The sequence below is a fragment of the Pezoporus wallicus genome, unplaced genomic scaffold (assembly GCF_028554395.1).
Source record: "Pezoporus wallicus isolate ANWC-B61680 ecotype Strahan unplaced genomic scaffold, APGP_CSIRO_Pwel_v1 contig_6428, whole genome shotgun sequence".
Taxonomy (NCBI): domain Eukaryota; kingdom Metazoa; phylum Chordata; class Aves; order Psittaciformes; family Psittacidae; genus Pezoporus; species Pezoporus wallicus.
Genome location: NW_026639269.1, coordinates 1,958,805 through 1,976,845, shown reverse-complemented (window position 1 = coordinate 1,976,845; position 18,041 = coordinate 1,958,805). Strand labels below are relative to the sequence as shown.

Genomic DNA, 18,041 nt, shown 5'->3' with positions numbered 1-18,041 from the left:
TATGGAAGGCTGACACAACATTTAGTGATCTCAAGAAAAATCCATTCAGGTCCAGGAAAAAAATGTAATAAATAAATTTGCTTGAGTTCAAATTTGGGCATTAAAGAAAACTTTTTCTGTGCAAGCTTAGACCTTTCCTCCTATAAATAATGTCTGATCAGATACAGAAATGGCAATTTAAAAAAAAAAATCTTGTACTTCTTGCAAAAATCCAGTTCCTGCCAATCCATTTTTAAGGCTGTACTGCTAAAGAATTAGCTGACAGAGAGATTTTCACAGGGGTGTACATGAATCATGTTCTCAGTCTTTGCAGACAGAAAGAAGAGGCAGTTTGAAAGTCAGTAAGGACTAGGAGGCAGTCCCCAGCTGAAGGAGCTACACCTGCTCATCCTCTGGCTCTCCCTTGGGCAGGTCATTCCTTTCTCCTTCAAAATGACAGCTGGTTTCCCAAAATCTAATGCTGTCTGCCTTGACAGGTATTTAATTCAGTCATGCCCCATATGAATCATAGAATCACCAAACAGCCCAGGTTGGAAGAGTTCAACCTTTTTTGGGGAAAGGGAGCCTAGGTGAGATTACCTAGCACCCTGTCCAAACACATCTTGAAAACCTCCAGTGGTGGGGACTTCACCACATCCCTGGGGAGGTTGTTCCAGTGACTGTTCTCACTGTAAATAAATTCTTCATACAACATGAGGAAACCTCTCCCAGTACAAGATGTACCCATTGTCCTTTGTCTTCTCCACGTGCCTTCCTGTGAAGAGGAAGCCTCCATCCTCTTTGTAGCCATCCTTTAAGTACAGGAATACTGTAATGAGGTTCCCCCCTTAGCCTTCTCTTCTCCAGGAAGAAAAGACATAACTCCTTCAGTCTTTCCTCATAGGGCAGATTCTACAGCCCTTTGATCACCTTTGCAGCTCTCCTTTGGATGGTCTCCAATCTGTACACTCCGGTTTTTAATTGCTGGGACCAGAACTGGATACAACATTCCGGATGCAGAGTTGTCCTCTTCCACCCTACAGAGCCCTCTGTTAAAAACTGAAGGGATTCCCAGCAGAAGCACTCTTTGGAATTAACCACAGTTCTGAGTGTTACCACAAGCTCTCCATCCCTGCAACAGTTGTACTCATGTCCACCTTACTGAGCTGTTTTATTCCAAACAAAAGGAAAATAATAGTTTTTAGAATAAAAAGTTCAATTCCCATAATTATTCAAGACCAAGGAATGTAACTAAAAATAGCAGCACCTGATGCCTGGGGGCAGACTAGGGAAGGAGAGGACAAGGGACATAAGGCAAATGAAAACAGAATCAGTTCAGTTGAATTGGCAAAATTCTTATTTCAGAAGCAGCCTGTGCATGGAAGAAAGGAGCCTTCCCTGTTCTCCAAGCAGAAGGATAGACACAATAGCTTTGTTCATGCTTCCTCCTCCCATCAAAGTTAAAACCACATTGTGAAATTATTTCAGCCACAGCTTATGGATTCCATCACTCTGAACAGTTATAACTACAAGAGCTGCCAGGTATATCTTTCAGCTTCATCTGTGTAATTTTATCAGCTATGACGGTTCAGGCATTCGGCGGAGCTTCAAACAAGAACAACCTGGACCTTAGTGTCCTTTTGATACACCATTTCAGATAGAGAAAGCTGTTATTTTTTCACACACCGAACGAGCAAATGAAATTATTCTGGTTTTAGGAGCTCACCATATCTAACATCTCTAATATAAGACACAGGTAATCATTATGGGTTTTTTTTCCATATCCCATTTCTAAGGGAAGACTTGTTCAGTGAAAGTGCAGGTAAAAGATAGCAATGCCCTTCACCAGCACATTGTATCCATTCTCAATGGTATATTTAAAACATATTTTAAATGATTGTTAGGAATTTATGTCAGTGGGTTTTGCCCTCTAGTGGAAGATGAAGCAAAATACAACATATACTTCGAAATGCAACATATATATAATACATATGGATTGACCATGTAGACACTTAGCAAGTGTTTACTAGATGCTAGAGAGGCAACAAGTGAGTCACAGTGCATACTATCCCTTATCCCAGGGAAGGAGAACTGAAGAGGGGGAACACCAGGAATTTACAGAGGTGACAGTCCAGGTTTAGTGGAGAATGGAAAGAAATTACCATAATATCTGGATATTGTTTAAGGAACAGGTCTAACAGTTTGAAATTTCAACACCTGATACTGTGTCTACTGCATTGTGTTTTCTGCTACTTCAATTATATATGAAAATAAATAATTTATTTTTAAATTAAATTTAAAAAACATTAATTTTTAAAAACATGAATACCTCAGACTATAGTTGGGTGGTGCACAAGCACAAGGTGCACGAGGGCTATTGCCAGAAATAAGAGGCAAATATTGTCAGGGGTTTTATCAACATATACTGATTCAAATGTTAAATATTGATCATGTGAATAAGGTCTAAATTAATCATCCTTTGGTTACCAAAGAATGTTAATACTATAAACCAAAACAGATTAAAAATATATTCTAAGTGGTTAATATTTACTTCTTGTGTAAATAAACCTCTGTTTGTATTAAATTAGCCCAGTATTGATATCTGGTTATTCTGTTTCCCAAGGTATTGGGCCAAACCTACCTCCATTGTCAAAAAGAGAAAAAAGGAAGACTCAAGGAGTTACAGGCCAGTCAGTCTCACCTCAGTGTCTGGCAGGATCATGGAACAGATCCTTCTAGAAACTATAGTAAGGAATATGGACAATAAGGCGGATGATTGGTGACAGACAGAATGGCTTCACAGGGGGCAAATTGTGTCTGACAAATTTGGTGGCCTTCTATGATGGGGTTATGGCACTGATATATAAGGGAAGAGTGATTGACATCCTCTAACTGGACTTGTGCAAGGCATTTGACACTGTCCCACATAACACTGGAGAGGCATAGATTTGACAGATGGACCACTTGGTGGAGAAGGAATTTTAATATCTCTCTGACACATTAAAAAGTATAAAATAGAAAAGTAAAATAAAAAACCTTTACAGATGTATGAAGCTTACAGGAAAGCCACATGAAATACCTTTGCTAACAGTGGACAGTAACAAATGACCCAAGAGAGAAAACTTGTGTTGTACAGAGAAATGGAAGCAACCAAAGAGAAAATATAGCTCTTATACTAACATTATGCAGGAAGAACCTGTTAACATCAGAGAGGTATAGCTGCATTTATCAGTTTGCAAAGCTCACAAAGGTTGCCTGAAATGACAAAAGTTCCTTAAGATCAAAAACTGTGGATGAAGAGGCCTCGTAATCATTACCATATGGTTGGAATGCAAATACACAGGTTGGGCTGTCCTATGACCTTTGTATTCAAGAGAAGAGTTTTGGATACACAGTGCTATGGAAAATCAGAGCAGCTTCAAAATTCCTTATTTGAGCAATTATTCAGCAAGGGTATTCCTGTTTGAGAAAACAGCTAACATGATACACCAAAAAATTACACTATCTTACTATCTTAAGAGAACTTATTCATCTTCCCATACAGATTTCTGAGTTTCTAGCAGTTTTCATTAGCAACAGCTAATACCTCTTTTCATTATAAAAGCTGGCTTCAATGGTCATATGAACTGTTTATTCACATGAATGCCCTGTAATGAACCAGGAAACTTGTTGAAACCCTTGCTGTCTAAAATAAATATGTCAGTCTGTTTTAGTAAAAGTTGAAACCCAGTCTAGCAGATGTGAAAAGGTTCTTTTTTGTTCAGGATGACTCAAAGACAGGACAGAAGGTTGAATTTAGTCTTAGTTTTAGTCCATCCTAATAAGTGGGTAGAATTCTAAATTTTATACATTTCACAGGACAGAGGGGACAGCTTCGGACACTATTGACTTTGCCTATTAACCTATATTATGTTTCTAGTCAGTGGGCATAGAAAGGCTTTTCAAGGCATTTCTTCAAAGTCCAGTGGCTGACCAACATACATTCTCTGCAGAGGTGATAGCTTCTCTCTTAAGCAGTTTCAGCTCCCAATCTGCCTAAAACTAGTAAGTCATATTTCACCCTGTGCTTCTCCTGAAGAGGAAACCATCACACAGCCTAAAGATACAGCACCTAATGCTTGTGTTTTAACCTCTTGCATCCTAAATAAAGCACACTGTACATCTTAGAGTGAGGTTATTTCTCCAGGAATCAAGGTTTGAGCATTTCCAGCCAGGTCCTGTCACAAAAAGAGGACATGGGAAGGATGCATCTGCTGGGTCCAAACAGCATCTTCTATGGACTTCCACAACCAGTGCTTTTCTAACACCAGACAAGAGCTCACTTGACATATTGTAAACACCCTGTGCCAACTGCTCTTTGAAAAGACTTCAGTTAAGCAGCAGGGCCTAGTTTTCACCTTACAAAGCTCATTAGCCAGCCTTGTCACCCACACTTTGGACTACTGAGATTTTGTCTAACTTCATGCTGTTTCAAAGAAGACACCGTCAGCAAAGCTGTGGTTCCCTATGTATGGGCAAGAGACAACTGCTTGTCAAGAAGACAGATAAAGCCACTGGAAAAGCCTGTATTTCTCTCAGGTTAGCCTCCCTTCCCTCAGACCCCAAGAAAAAGGAAATAGCCCATTACTTTAGTATGGGTAAATGTCAAAAGTAATCAGAGCATGAGGGATGAAACAGATTATTCCTCCTTTCGAGGACAAATAACTTGAATAAGGAGTAGCCCTGTCCTGTCATGCCTGGAGTAAACAAGCCCTGACACAAGCTGTGCCAAGGAAAGGAAAAGCAGCAATATCTCCAGGGATGCTGAAGACACAGGCTTGTCTGAGATGCATCTCCCAGACCACCTGCCAGGACTGATCCTAAATTTTGCCTGGAATTGAAAGGATAAAAGCCTGACAAAGCTCTTGAATCACGCCACACTTGCCGCTCACCTTATTGTACAAAGAGCTTTGATTGTAAGGGCTATAAGGATTCTCTTGAACATCACACATGATGAAAAGACAAGTGACAGAAAGGTCCAGTGTTTAGACAGTCAGCAAGGGAGACAGATAGAAGACACATAGGGTACTTAGTTGGAGGGATCAGTTTAGTTGAATACAGAGGGTGTAGGAGAGCAGTCTCCTATGAAAAAAAGAAAAGTAAACAAAAGATTAATGGATGAAAGAAAAAAGCTCTGGACAGAAAGCAAAGTGCTTGCCTTGCACCCTTTTTACATTTCACAGGGCTTGATGATTAACTAGGAAAGACACTCTACCTTCATGCCAATACAACTGTTCTACACTAAACACTTTCATTGGCATGAAAGTACACATGAAAAAAACCCTGCTGTAGATGACCCATTAAACCAGCCACACTTTGGCTGATGACCAGTGCATCTCCTTGCATAACCATGTTTTGGGACATTTTCTGGGAGGGTAGGTTGAAGACAAAATCAATCTGAAAACTTGAAAAATTGAAAACAAAATCAAAGTGTTTGAGAGTACAAAAGAAAATCTGCCTTATCTATGTACTAGCAGGATCACTTCAGGCTTTTTAACAAGACTTTTCATCCATGTAAGAGTTAAACCAGTGAAGGTACATACAGAGTCTATTTCACTACTGCAAGCTCTCAGCAATTATCAGTGTTTCTGGTTATAAAAAACCCCAAACATTACATATATGGGGTGCGAAACCTAAAGAATAAAATCCTTTAAAAATAAAAAAAGTTCTTTTAAAAATTTGGGATAGAGTGAAGGATGCATACACAGGTTTTGGCACAAATCTCATGCTCATGTTTTGTCTAGGTCACTGACACAATACACCCACTTGGTGGGCTGAGTCTAGACTGGGAACTCCTTTGCACGCTGTGCCTTTGAGCTCAGTACCCAGAAAATTTGTGACAAGAGCTGTGATGAGTTCCATCAAAACCTAACGTACTAGCTGCCGAAAGAGTCAGAGCGAGCAAACTAGTGAATCAGAGACCAGCAGCAGCAAGAAGCTGGAAGGGGACCAGGCGGCAGTCACTTCACACAGACCTTGCCTCCTGCCTCTTGCACTCCTCCTCAGTGGCACCAGCCCCACTTATTTATTAATGATGAACCTTGGCAAACGGGCTTCATAGCTTCATGCCACTTGTAACTAGTATCTCCTTAGTTCATTTTTCTCTCATTCTTCCCCTGGCCAAAGTGGCTTACTTTTTTAATGACAAAGGAGCCTATGTACATTCTTGTCAATGAATGCTTGCAAGCACATGAATTCTCTAACATTCATTGAGTTGTCTTCATATTAATGTGTAATAAAAAACCCTATTATTTCCCCCAAAAGATTCTATTTCCCTAGTTTCCAATTAAAATCTTCATGAAACCACCAGTCACATCAGCACTGGACATGAGTTACATATACTTCCAATATACTTTATGGTTGTTTTTTGAACAAATTGGAGCATATTTGCAAATTTTCTGAAACATTAATGAAATGTACTAAGCAAGAGAAAAAAAAATCTTTCTCAGAATGGGGAAATTACCATCTCCAGTAATGGTATCTAAAAACGTGGGAAGCTTAATACTGTCATACTGGTACCTCAGTCTGTACCACTGTCTGCAGAAAGTGCTTAGTGGGGGGATATCCACTGAACAGCCAGTGTTACAAATTGTATATGTCCTCAGGAAAAAGCTAATATGAGAAAAAGCCAAAATAAAATGGGCTTTTTCCCTTGTTTATAAATTTTATTGGCACACGAGTGTCAGTCTACTCCCAGAACCCAAACAAAAAGGCGCTTTCTGTGAGCTGAGCGACATCTATCTTTATTAATTCAGAAATCTCTTTTTGTCACTATCCACTACTTTGGATTATCTGCACGAGAACAACTGCCTGTTAAAGCAAAAATTACTGTTTTTTTTACCAGGGAAACGGCCTTTTCCACACAGGGACATTTCTTAATGAAATGAAAAGCAAACAAGCTACTCTCTGCTGTGCAAAAAAAAAAATGTATGTTCGACACTGGGACATGAAGCTGAAGGTCAGCAGTTACAGCTGGCTGCATCGATATGTCTCAAGCTGAATGTCACCCACATAGTCACCAGTGCTTAGTGTCACATTGGGAAGATTGGCACGGAGAGGAAATACTGAAGAGGGCTAAGAAAAATCAAAAGAGAGAATAAAGCTGATGCCATCTGGAGTTTCATCTAGTCTGTACCATCCTTGACAATGCAGCCTGAATGTGTCTGTCCTTTCAAGAAGGGCTGGATGAAAAAGGGGTGGCAACATCACATAGTGAGATTTTTATTAGCAATGCTATTAGTGAGAAAGGAAAACAGAGAGATAGGGAGAGAACAGAAATGTTTTTTCCCTCCAGGAGTGGAAAGATCTCCAAAGAAAACCAGGGAAAATCAGTAACAGTATGAGTAGTTTTGTCCTCAGCCAAAGTAGGTACTCTTATTTGAGGACAAGTGCACTAGTACCATCTCTTCTGCAGAAAGCAGGAAGCCTAACTGCTAGCTTCCTGGTTTTAATCCACAGCCCTCACATCCCATGAATGCAGTCAATTTACCTGACTTTGCGGTAATATTAGTGAGAACACCTCCCACTCTTTGGAAGCCAGCCACTGTGCAGCCAAAAATTGTAACTACTGAAATCAGGTGAAGGGGGAAAATGAGTGTCCTTACAGGCTAACAACCCTATGGTTAGAGATGAACACTGCAATTTTCAAGCTGTTGTCTGGGCACTGAGCCCAGTTCTGCAGGCACTGCTATTGCTCTCCTACAGGCACTAAAACCCCTGAGGAGAGTTTCACAGATGCTGTAAGATTATGAACATCCTCATGTGGGCACCCAAGTCTTCTCCACTCACAAGAGACTTGTGTCAGCAAGTGCTGACTATGTCAGCACCATAAACCTACTCTGAGAGGCAAAAGCTAAAATCATAAACATGCTGTCATGATCAGCACTTCAGCATTTTCCCCAGATCTGGCTATTATCATAGTACTGATTGTTCTATTAGACAAACAAAAATGGTTTCTGTTAAGCCAGTGAATCCATCTGTATACAGGTCCAAGTGCTTCCTTTTTCAGAACAAAGTCTTTATAGATATCTCCCAAAGTAACAATCATTTTACAGCAACCTGCAGTATTTCTTATCACAAGCTTAACGTATTCATTGTCAAATTAACTTTTCCATCTATCGAAGTCAGCGCACAATATGTTTAGCTCATTTTAATATATAACATTTATGTAAAATAATTTTGGCTTTCGTTAAAACTACCACATTTATTCCTGGACTTACTGCATCCTCAGTACGTCATTAATATGTACCATAAGTAATTTATGTTTGATTTTTATAATTAGTTTCACAGGTCAGAAAGCTTCAGACTATGGCAACAACCCCAGGTTTGTATTTGCCTAAAAATACAAGTTTGGCAGAATCAGTGCCCAGCCCTGATAAAAGGAAGGTATGAGCTGCCCCTGTCTTTGCAGAGGCCCCACTGAGGTGGTCTAGCAGCAGCTCCAGGGCAGCTCTCTTTCTCTTTCATCCCAGGTGAATGGCAGGACAGCGTCTTGGCATGAGAAGGTTTTCAGTAAGTCAAAGCATGAAAAACTCACTATGAACTCATGTGGAGTCTTGGAACTCAAATATTCACTCTCAGCCTCAGAAGTTCAGAGACAAACTGTAAATCATCATTTTTATTATTATTCTCTCATATTTTATGGAAACTCTATATTCTATAAAAATCTGTAGAATGAGAAACCTTCTGATGCCACCCATATGTGTTGCTGGAACCCACTAACACTACAAATAAATCTTCCTCTCTTTGTAATGCTGCGGTACTCTTGAGAAATGCTAGGATTGTTCTACAGCAAGTCAGAACTATGGTGAGAAATGGGAAGAACTAAAAGGAAAATCATAAAAAAAACCAAATATATCAGTTTTAAAATGGAGAAGAGAAGGCTGCCATTGTTAAAGCCTCTCTCTAATGTGAGAGGCATAGAAGAGAAATTTGAGTGGTAAGGTACTTTATTCACTTCGTGTCTGACAAGAGGACTATTGGCTTCATTTCACTACCCTGGAAATGGAAAATTCCAAACCTGCTGGTTAAGTTAATAATAAACTCTTGCAGGGACATTCAGATTATGTATAGCAGTTAAGGTTTAATTCACATAAATGTACAAATACAAATGAACAAGAAAAGGCTGACAGAACCATTTGTCTAGGGTTTCTCTAAGGCAAGGTCAGCAAACTTCAAGATGTGTTTTTGCAAAGTGACCCTGTGGCTTTATGCAGAGGTCTGCGGGAGAAGACAGCACTTTTGCTGGCCCATGGGCTACATTTTAGTGCCTATCACATGTGATAGAAGAGCTATCCTCTCAAGCTGTGAAAGGACAGCTTGGACCTGGGGTAGCTAGACAGGGGTGTGACACAGAAACTCACTGAGACTCCTCTCCAATCTCCTTTGGAGAAGGAAGAATGAACCTAGCCCAATCCTTGCTGTCCTCATTTCTCTTTAGAGAGGAGTCAGATCTGGACCCCAAATGGATGAAAGGCTTTCTAATAGATCTGATCCAGACACCTGCTTGACAAGGGAGCACAGGATTTCTCCTTTCTTTTGTACAGTGTTTCCTACAGACATCATAAAAAAGTCCTCTCCTCAACATATAGGCTTTCAGAACACACCAAAAAAAAATGACGCTTTAGAAAGCCCAGCTGCCCATATCCAGCCTGGAGACTCTCCTCCAGGAGTCAGTGACCATTAGGGAATCATCTAACTTCACAATAAAAGAGACCAGGACAAAAGAAGGGTTTAAGATTATTCCATCATCTTTAAGAAAACTAAATGAGGCTATAGAATCCTTCAGAGTGAGAGTTACTCACCTGCTCAGTATTTTGATCACTGATTTCTTCAAGGTACTTTTTAAAAGGATTGGGTTGATAGGGCTCCTCCTTTTGCTGTGCACTCTTTCCTTTCACCAGCACCGGACGAATGACACCAGGTTTTGTCTTGACCCATAACACAGCCGTGGGAAAAGTGATGGAAGAAAATAAAATAAAATACTTTACAGTTCACAGAGTATTTGTTGGGTCAGTTCCAGAGCAGCTGTACTGACTAGGGTATTTTTAATTTTACCAGTAATTTATTTCACCACTAAAATTATGCAGGTGTCATGCTGCCTGGCCTACTTTTACTACAGATTCTGGACTAAAACAGCAAGAGCTGTTTTTATGCCCAGAACCTCACCACTGACATCTGTTTACTGTCAACACAAAAATAGATGCTGGGCTGTCAGGCTTGTGGGGTTTGCTGGCTGTTTGTGCTAGCTGTTCAGCTGCATCTTGATAAGTTCATCAAGTCACACTTATGCACAACCACACATCTGCTTTCATGCTGCACATTCCTTTCTGGCTTCCTCAAAACAGTAACTTTGAAGCAAGGAAGGGCAACATGTGATGCTGTTAACTTACACCCAGGCAGCAATAGATCAGGGCAAAGTCTTTCTGGGGAACAGTATCAGTGACTGCATGCTGAACTTCATAGAATCGTAGCAGTTTTTATGCTGCACAATGGCTTCCAGCTCCTCCTGTTTGCTACCCATGCTGCTTGCACTTCAGTTGGGCTATTGATTCTACCACCTTTTAAGGAGAAGAAGCCCTGATTCCCACATGACCATTCCCAGGTGCTTCTGTGGTTTCTAACATGTCAATAACCCCTTGTCTTTGCTGCCACATGGATCTTCATCAGCTACCTGATACAGCAGACCAAAGGATCTCACTTGCATGCCATCTCTCAGACATTGGCTTGCCACCCTCAGGATTATCTCTAGCAAGCCCCCTTCAAATCTAATTAAAATATCCTTCGGTGAGCCCTGCAAACTCCTGCGCAAAGATCTTTTCCCCTTTGAGAGAGGTGAACCCCATCTGTTGCCAGCAGACCTGGAGTTATACAGACCAACCCACGACCAAAGAACCCCAGATTCTGCTGGTGACACCAGGCTAGGAGCCAGGTGTTGATCTGCGGCTCTGCCTGTTTCTTCCCTCCTCATTCCCTGCAACTGGTTGGATAGAGGAGAACACTTCTTGTGCTCGTGATCCCTTGCCAGTCATCCCAAGGCCCTGAAGTCTCTCTTGGTTGCCCTTGGACTTTTTATTGTAACTTTGTCACTGCCTACCTGAAAAATTGGGAGCGGATAGTAATCTGAGTGCTGTACTATATTGATAATGGATAGTAATCTGAGTGCTGTACTATATTGATAATGGATAGTAATCTGAGTGCTGTACTATATTGATAATGGATAGTAATCTGAGTGCTGTACTGTATTGATAATGGATAGTAATCTGAGTGCTGTACTGTATTGATAATGGATAGTAATCTGAGTGCTGTACTGTATTGATAATGGATAGTAATCTGAGTGCTGTACTGTATTGATAATGGATAGTAATCTGAGTGCTGTACTGTATTGATAATGGATAGTAATCTGAGGGCTGTACTGTATTGATAATGGATAGTAATCTGAGGGCTGTACTGTATTGATAATGGATAGTAATCTGAGTGCTGTACTGTATTGATAATGGATAGTAATCTGAGGGCTGTACTGTATTGATAATGGATAGTAATCTGAGGGCTGTACTATATTGACAATGGATAGTAATCTGAGGGCTGCTATAGGAAGTTTTCTCTTTGCATCTTTAACACAGGCCCCAGGGAGGCAGCAGATGTCCATAAGAAGTGGGTCCAGTCTGTGTATTGACTGGAGTCTCCTATGACAATGACCTGTCTTTTTTAACTTTATGGAAGCAATTTTGACACAGGACATAGGACAACTCAACCTTGACAATGTCTCCATGCTAGATGAACCATTATCCTTGTCATTGTTCCACTTGCAGAGCCTCACACCCCTCATGCAGGAGCACCTAGGCAGGTGCGGCATCCAGAGGATGGATGCATCCAGGCACTGAGCAGTAATTTGTCACCATTGCCCAAATCCCTTAAGTCGCTGTGTTCAGCCAGGCAGAGAGGGAACAGGGAATCCTCCATATCATACATCCTGTCTGCCTGCTGGGTATGTCTCAGGGAAGGCAGCCTGTGTCTCTTTCACTCTCCCTGATAGACCTCAGTCTACTAACGTTCTCCCTGAGCTCTGTCACTAAGGAGACAGTTCCTTTACCTGGGCACACCTCCCACAGGTCTGGTCATTGCTGCTGTGCAACACCAGTGTAAGAGAAAGGCACAGGCTGCAGCTGGCACCAGGGTGGCAAAGTGCTCCCACCGGAGCTCTGCCTGGGCAGCTGTGACCATTGTGGTGGATGCAAGCTTAGAGAGGCCATAGCTTTCTGCAGGGTAGATACCACTGCTCCCTAGTCAAGCTGGCAGAGAGATTCAGCACCTTCCTGCACACCCTTCTGTGTGAACTGCCACACTCCATGCCCTGTTTGCCCACACTGTTGGCAGCATTTCTGGTCACTGGTGATCCCTAAGGGCTTCTTTTATACACGGGGGGGCTTGGCAGCCATAGCTCCCAGCTCCCCTCCCCAGGTCCTGTCAGCAACTGTCACACGAGCCGCAGGCTCCTGGCAGCTCCCCCAGATCCCCTGAGGTTCCTCGTGTTTGGGAACCCTCCTGTGCTCCATGCTAGAGCACTCTGCTGTGGATAGCACTGGCACCAGTGCCACTCACCTCAGTGACTGAGTGACAGTACCTTTAAGAGTTCACTTAGAAAAGTGCAGTTTTAGAGACTTTAATTAGCATGGATGTGTGATACCCCTCATTTCAGAGAGACTGGATTATTTAGTCAAGAAAAGATCTTAGATAGCTACCAGCCAACCAGAAAAACTGGCTATTGACTTGTCAATTTAGTACATCTGTGATTTTCAGAATCCTTACAGTAAAGTCTGACATGATGGATTGTGACATAAACTCTAAATGGGGGCTAGGGGATAATTTTAAAATACACAACTTGTTCTGTAAACAAAGAAAAGGAAGAAAATACTTCGCATTCTCACTGGAATTTGGGAAGTACTGAAGTCCTGGAGAAATTTGTGATTGAATTTGAACTTTTAAATAAGTCAATTCTTCTCTGTTACAGCTATCCCTGAGAAAATGGGCAGGTTTTGTCACAACTGATACAGATAACAACAGCACTGATGCTAAGGTCCTTCTGTGGTTGCAGCCCAGAGGGACAGCTTGCCCAGCTGAGACTGAGGAAGAGGTGCTGTCATAGCTCTGCATCCTCAGTACCCAGCAGGGTATAAAAATGCAGAGAAGAAACCTTTTTCACTACTAGATTTATTTATGAAATTTAGACTATGTACATTTAATGACACCATACTGCCTATTTACAAGAACAATACACTTAAGCAGTGTATCTGGAATAAAAGAGAAGCTTACTATGATGGCATCTGATATTGCCAGATGTATCATGTAAACTGAATTGCTGATCACTTTCAAATAAGACCTGCAGGCATCCAGCAAGGACAGGGTAGGAGGGGTGCCTATCAGAGGGGAGGGTGCAGGATGCAAGAGAAGTCTCCACACCTTGTGCATCTGCCTCTGCCTTGGGAAAGGACAGAGCAGTGCTCAGGTGCTGAGGTGAAGTTGGCAGAGGAGCAGAAAAGCACAACGTGCTTGGGAAGAGCAAGGGCCAGGCAGCAAAATATTTTCCCTTATCTTTGTAGTTTATCCCCTCCCTCCTTTCCATGGGTTGGGGCCTTTTCTTCTACCTCATCAAATAAGAAGTATATTCAACTGAAAGCAAAACATCAGTCATGAGGTGATATTCATTCTTTAAAAAGGATAATAACTGCTGAGTTGCATTAAAAACTCTTTCATTGCAAAGGTTAACTTAGTGAAAAATATGGTGTTCACTTAATAAATTTATAGTCCATAGTTCACGATTATTTCTTTGTAGAATTCACTATAAAATATTTGTTTTCTTCTCCAAAGTTTCTGAGCAGAGTTTGCAAAAGGGAAAGACTTCTGGCTTTCTACAGAAAAGTAAGTATAAAAATAAAAAGAAAGCTACAGTTGTTATCAAGTCATCATCACACAGACAAAGGACCTGTGGCCTTCTAGCACTCCTTCACACCATGCAATTAAAAGCCCATTGAGGCACCTGAAATCACCAAGGACAAGCTACTCTCCTTATGTAAGAAACCTCTTCCAAAAGCACTTTGTGGAAATACTTTTAAGGGAGCATTTTCTAAACAACATCACACACTCAAGTGTTGACTGAGTCATATGTTTGTGTCTGACTCTGCTAACAAAGTGACAGATATCAGCCAGCAACCAGAAATTGAAATACTTCATTAGCACCCTGACAAAATATATCAAATCTCTGATCCAAACCTAAAAAACTTGAACCCCTCATTTAATAGCAGGTAGCACAACTGACACTCCTGAGAAACAAACTGAAACTTAGTTTTGACAAGGAAGCATTGATCTTCCTAAAACAGCACTGAAAAATGATAAAGGCTGTTACCATAGCAATGGACTGCCATCATAGGGCTACTCCCCTAAGAGCAAATTACACAGAGCCAAGACGCAAGCTCCAGAGCTGACCCATAATCAGCTGTACTGATTTGGTGTCAGGGTACTTCCTGGCATGGTTTTGGCTCAGGTTGGCAAACACACAGTCAGAAATAGCAGGACAGGCTGGGCGAGGGCACCTCTTGATAGGCAGTATGGACATGGCTACCCTTCCTCAGGGACAAAAGGAATTTTGGTGTATGAAAAAGAGCCCTGTGTGATATTTCCCTCAAAAGTCAGAAGACTGAATTACTCGTCTGCAGGTGTATGGCTATGTTCAACTCTATTTTTTCCCTTTGTTATCATGACATTGGTTGTCCCTGAAATCTTGCTGAAACTGGTGGATAAGGTCCCACCTGCAATCCTGTTCCTCTCAGAAGAGGCCCAAATTTCTCTGCATCCCACATTTTCCTGTCTGAATCACTGTCACTTCCCCTTATCCAGAGTATTAAGAGATTACCAGTGTAGGATCAGACCCTCCTCCTCTGTTAGCTAGCAATGACTGCAGCCACTCTTTGAGGTGCTCTAGGTAACTACATAGACATTAAGGCGTTCTGGATACCTGAACAGCTTTTCTATAAACAAGGAAGTTACGTCTTAATGTTTAACAAGGAATTGGCTCTTTCATGTATTTTCAATGCAGTGCTGTTTTGAAGCAGCCTGTCTCTGAGACAACCAGACAAATAATTAACATAGATAAGACATGATTAGATAAAAATACATAACAAAACAGGAGAGCTAGCCTTGTGATAAAAGTTAGCGGCCATCTTTCGTTTCTTTCCGCTCTAAGTCCATCAGAGCCCTCTTGACAAACAGTAAGCACTGACTCTATCTGTTTGGCTGCACGGTCTTTACTTTTTGTACAAACTGTAGTCTTTGAAGCCTTCTGCTTCAACTGGGATAACCAGAGGAACCATTTCCAGTTCTTTCCAACAAAATCTTTAGTTTTGGGGAAAGGGACCCTGGGACAGATGGGGCTAGTTTGTAATGCAGCAAGCCTCAGCTGATGCAGTCATCTTTTTGTCAGCACTGAGACGCCAAAGTTACCTAAAGAGCCTTTAAACTGTTGACAACACCTGCTTTCAGATAGTGAGGAATTGGCTCCCTTGTAATAAAAGAGTATTGCAGTTGCCACTGTCAGCAAAAAGATGGGGTTTGCCCTAACAATACAAACACAGAGGCTTTGTCTAGTTAAACTGTGAAACACCCTAAAATATTCCCCTTTTATTTTTTTTCTGCACAAATAAGTCTTCTCAAAAGGAAACATGTAATTGAACATACTACCTTCTTTTTATTTTCCTTTGTAGAGGTTTACACTTGCAAAAATGCAATAAAACATTTCAGGCAGTGTATCAGTCTATGACAAAGTTCTCCTTCAGTACATTTGAAGGTGTGAAGGCATAAAATTATGGTTAAAAGAATTTCCTCTTCCTCAGGCTAAATAGTAAAACTCACATCACTGAAAGCCTAGGAAGGAAAAATAATTATTTTCTTCACCTCCATGCTGAAGCAGCATCAGTTCTTACACCAGAGCACAGAGAATAAGGACAGTCACCTGTTTGAAATTCAAGTTGTCTTTATTTTTGTTCAGACTGAAATATTTGCATTTCAAGAAACACAAATTTTCAACAAGATGTCTGATACTATACTGTGTGCTAAACTAAGCCAAAATTAAAATCAACATATTTAGCCCCTTTCCATTTTATTCACTGAGCTTTTTCCTCAACAGCTGGAGAAAAGGGACAGATCCACAATAAGAGCAGTGTGAACAAGGCACTCACCTCTGTTGCTATTCTGCAGCCAACAGAGGAGCAAGTTTGCAAGTCTGGGACCAGAAAAGGGAGCAGGTTTGCTCAGGCACTGCTGACTGTCCAGGCTGGTGGCAAGGAGGGGGACAATGGCAATAAACCCTTCTACTGCACAATCAAAACCTACAAATGACTGTTGCAGCATTAAAATGAATAAACATAAAATATTTGGGTACTAAGATAGGCAATACTGGTCCCACATGAATTTTGCCTTACTTGCTTAAGATGCTACAGTTAATGATGATGTCAATAATATGTGTTGTGTTGGTGTGCTGGGTGTGGTTTTGCACTTTGTTGTCATAAATCATTCATAGTCATCTTTTAAGAGTAGAAAATCTGTTGATAAGAGTCACAGTGGCAAGCCTAACGCTTCACCTGTCCATTGGATTGAAGTCACATAGCTGAGAGGCAGATAACATTTCTGGTCACCATAAAAATCAGTCTCTGGTATAGCTAGTCAGAGACTCCAAGACAGAAGAAGTAATTAGCTGAATCATAAATCCTGCAAAATTTCTAAGTCAGAAGAAGAATCATTCACGAATAAAGATCACAATGTGCTCAGAGACAGGTTTGCTGTCTGAACACACAAGAATTCCACTGTAGTGATCACAGTTTGAAACAAGTGAATTCAAATATATAGTTAAATAATTAAAATGCTAAGAAAAAAAGACAGAAATCAAAGAAGCTGCCAAAAGTATTAAATAGTTATAAGTGCCGTGAATGCTACTTAAAACAGTAATGTTTTGGAGAAGCTGTGCGTCAGATTATAAGACTTTAAGAGACCAATACTGATGTTCAAAGAGCATCAAAGAAGTGCAAAGATGTGGAAAAAAAAAAAAAAAGGATAAGGAGGAAAAAGCTCCAAAGTCAGGAAGTTGTACTCAAATACAATCTACAGAAAGAAAAAAGAAAAAAAAAGGAAAATCTAGCCCATAATATAAAAATGTCATAAATTACATCAAGAAAGAGAAAAAAAAATGGCTAAATTTCCTTACAACTAACAGTCTATAGGGCCAGTAGATAAAATCAAGACAAAAAAGATGCATGAAGAAGAGGAATCCAAGGCTGAAAATTAATTCCTCACTTCAACTTTCTTCACAGGAAGACTTGAGGTTCTCACACTGGCAAAGAAGTAATTTGGAGGAAATGTATGAAGCACAGTGTCAGTAAGACAGATCTGAGAACAAATCAATAACATGAGCAAATAAAGTGCAAGGAATAAATAAAACTCTAAAGCACTTCCAGTGTGAAATTTCCACACTATGAATTGTGGTATTTAACTTCCTCCTTCAGGTATAATCAGCTCCAGAAGAATGAGAAGCGCCAGCTGTGGGGCAGGTTTTACTACAGGAACCTGAAGGGAACAAGGAATCACCAGTCTCTACGTGTGTCATTTTAAGCTGTGCGTAGTAGGAACAAATTATAGTAAAGAACAGAATTACTATATTTTTGAACAAAAAACAGGTAATGTCTTTTCAAAGGGCAATTGTGCCTCATAAATATTTTAAAGCTATTTTAAAGAGTCAGTGATGCAAGAAAGCTGGCTGATACAGCAGATGAGGTTTGCGTTTAAAATACCAGTATGAGAATCTTCCAACATGTAGAAACACACATTACAGGAAATCAAGTGAGAAACCACAGACCATCTTCCGTGAGGCTCAGTATTTGGTTTTTTTTTCCCACCAGGTCCTAGAAGCATGGTCAGGGATCACAAAATGAAACTGCATCACAGATTATGAATTTCAGTGGATGTGCAGCCATTCTGCA

The 18,041-nt window shown here is 40.7% G+C and overlaps 1 protein-coding gene across 2 annotated transcripts in view; it reads right to left on the bottom strand.

The window, feature by feature from the left end:
• The window catches only part of MLIP (muscular LMNA interacting protein), a 107,949-nt gene that overhangs the window by 18,099 nt on the left and 71,809 nt on the right, over positions 1-18,041 (bottom strand). Inside the window, exons 11-12 of one of the 2 annotated variants that reach the window (XM_057414038.1) lie at positions 9,822-9,947; positions 9,356-9,519 (exon numbers count right to left, since the gene is read on the bottom strand). In XM_057414038.1, the coding sequence (XP_057270021.1) occupies positions 9,454-9,519; positions 9,822-9,947 (192 nt within the window). In that variant the 3' untranslated portion in view covers positions 9,356-9,453. Of the gene's footprint in view, positions 1-9,355; positions 9,520-9,821; positions 9,948-18,041 lie in introns of those variants that run through there. The other variant, XM_057414039.1, reaches the window with a different exon arrangement.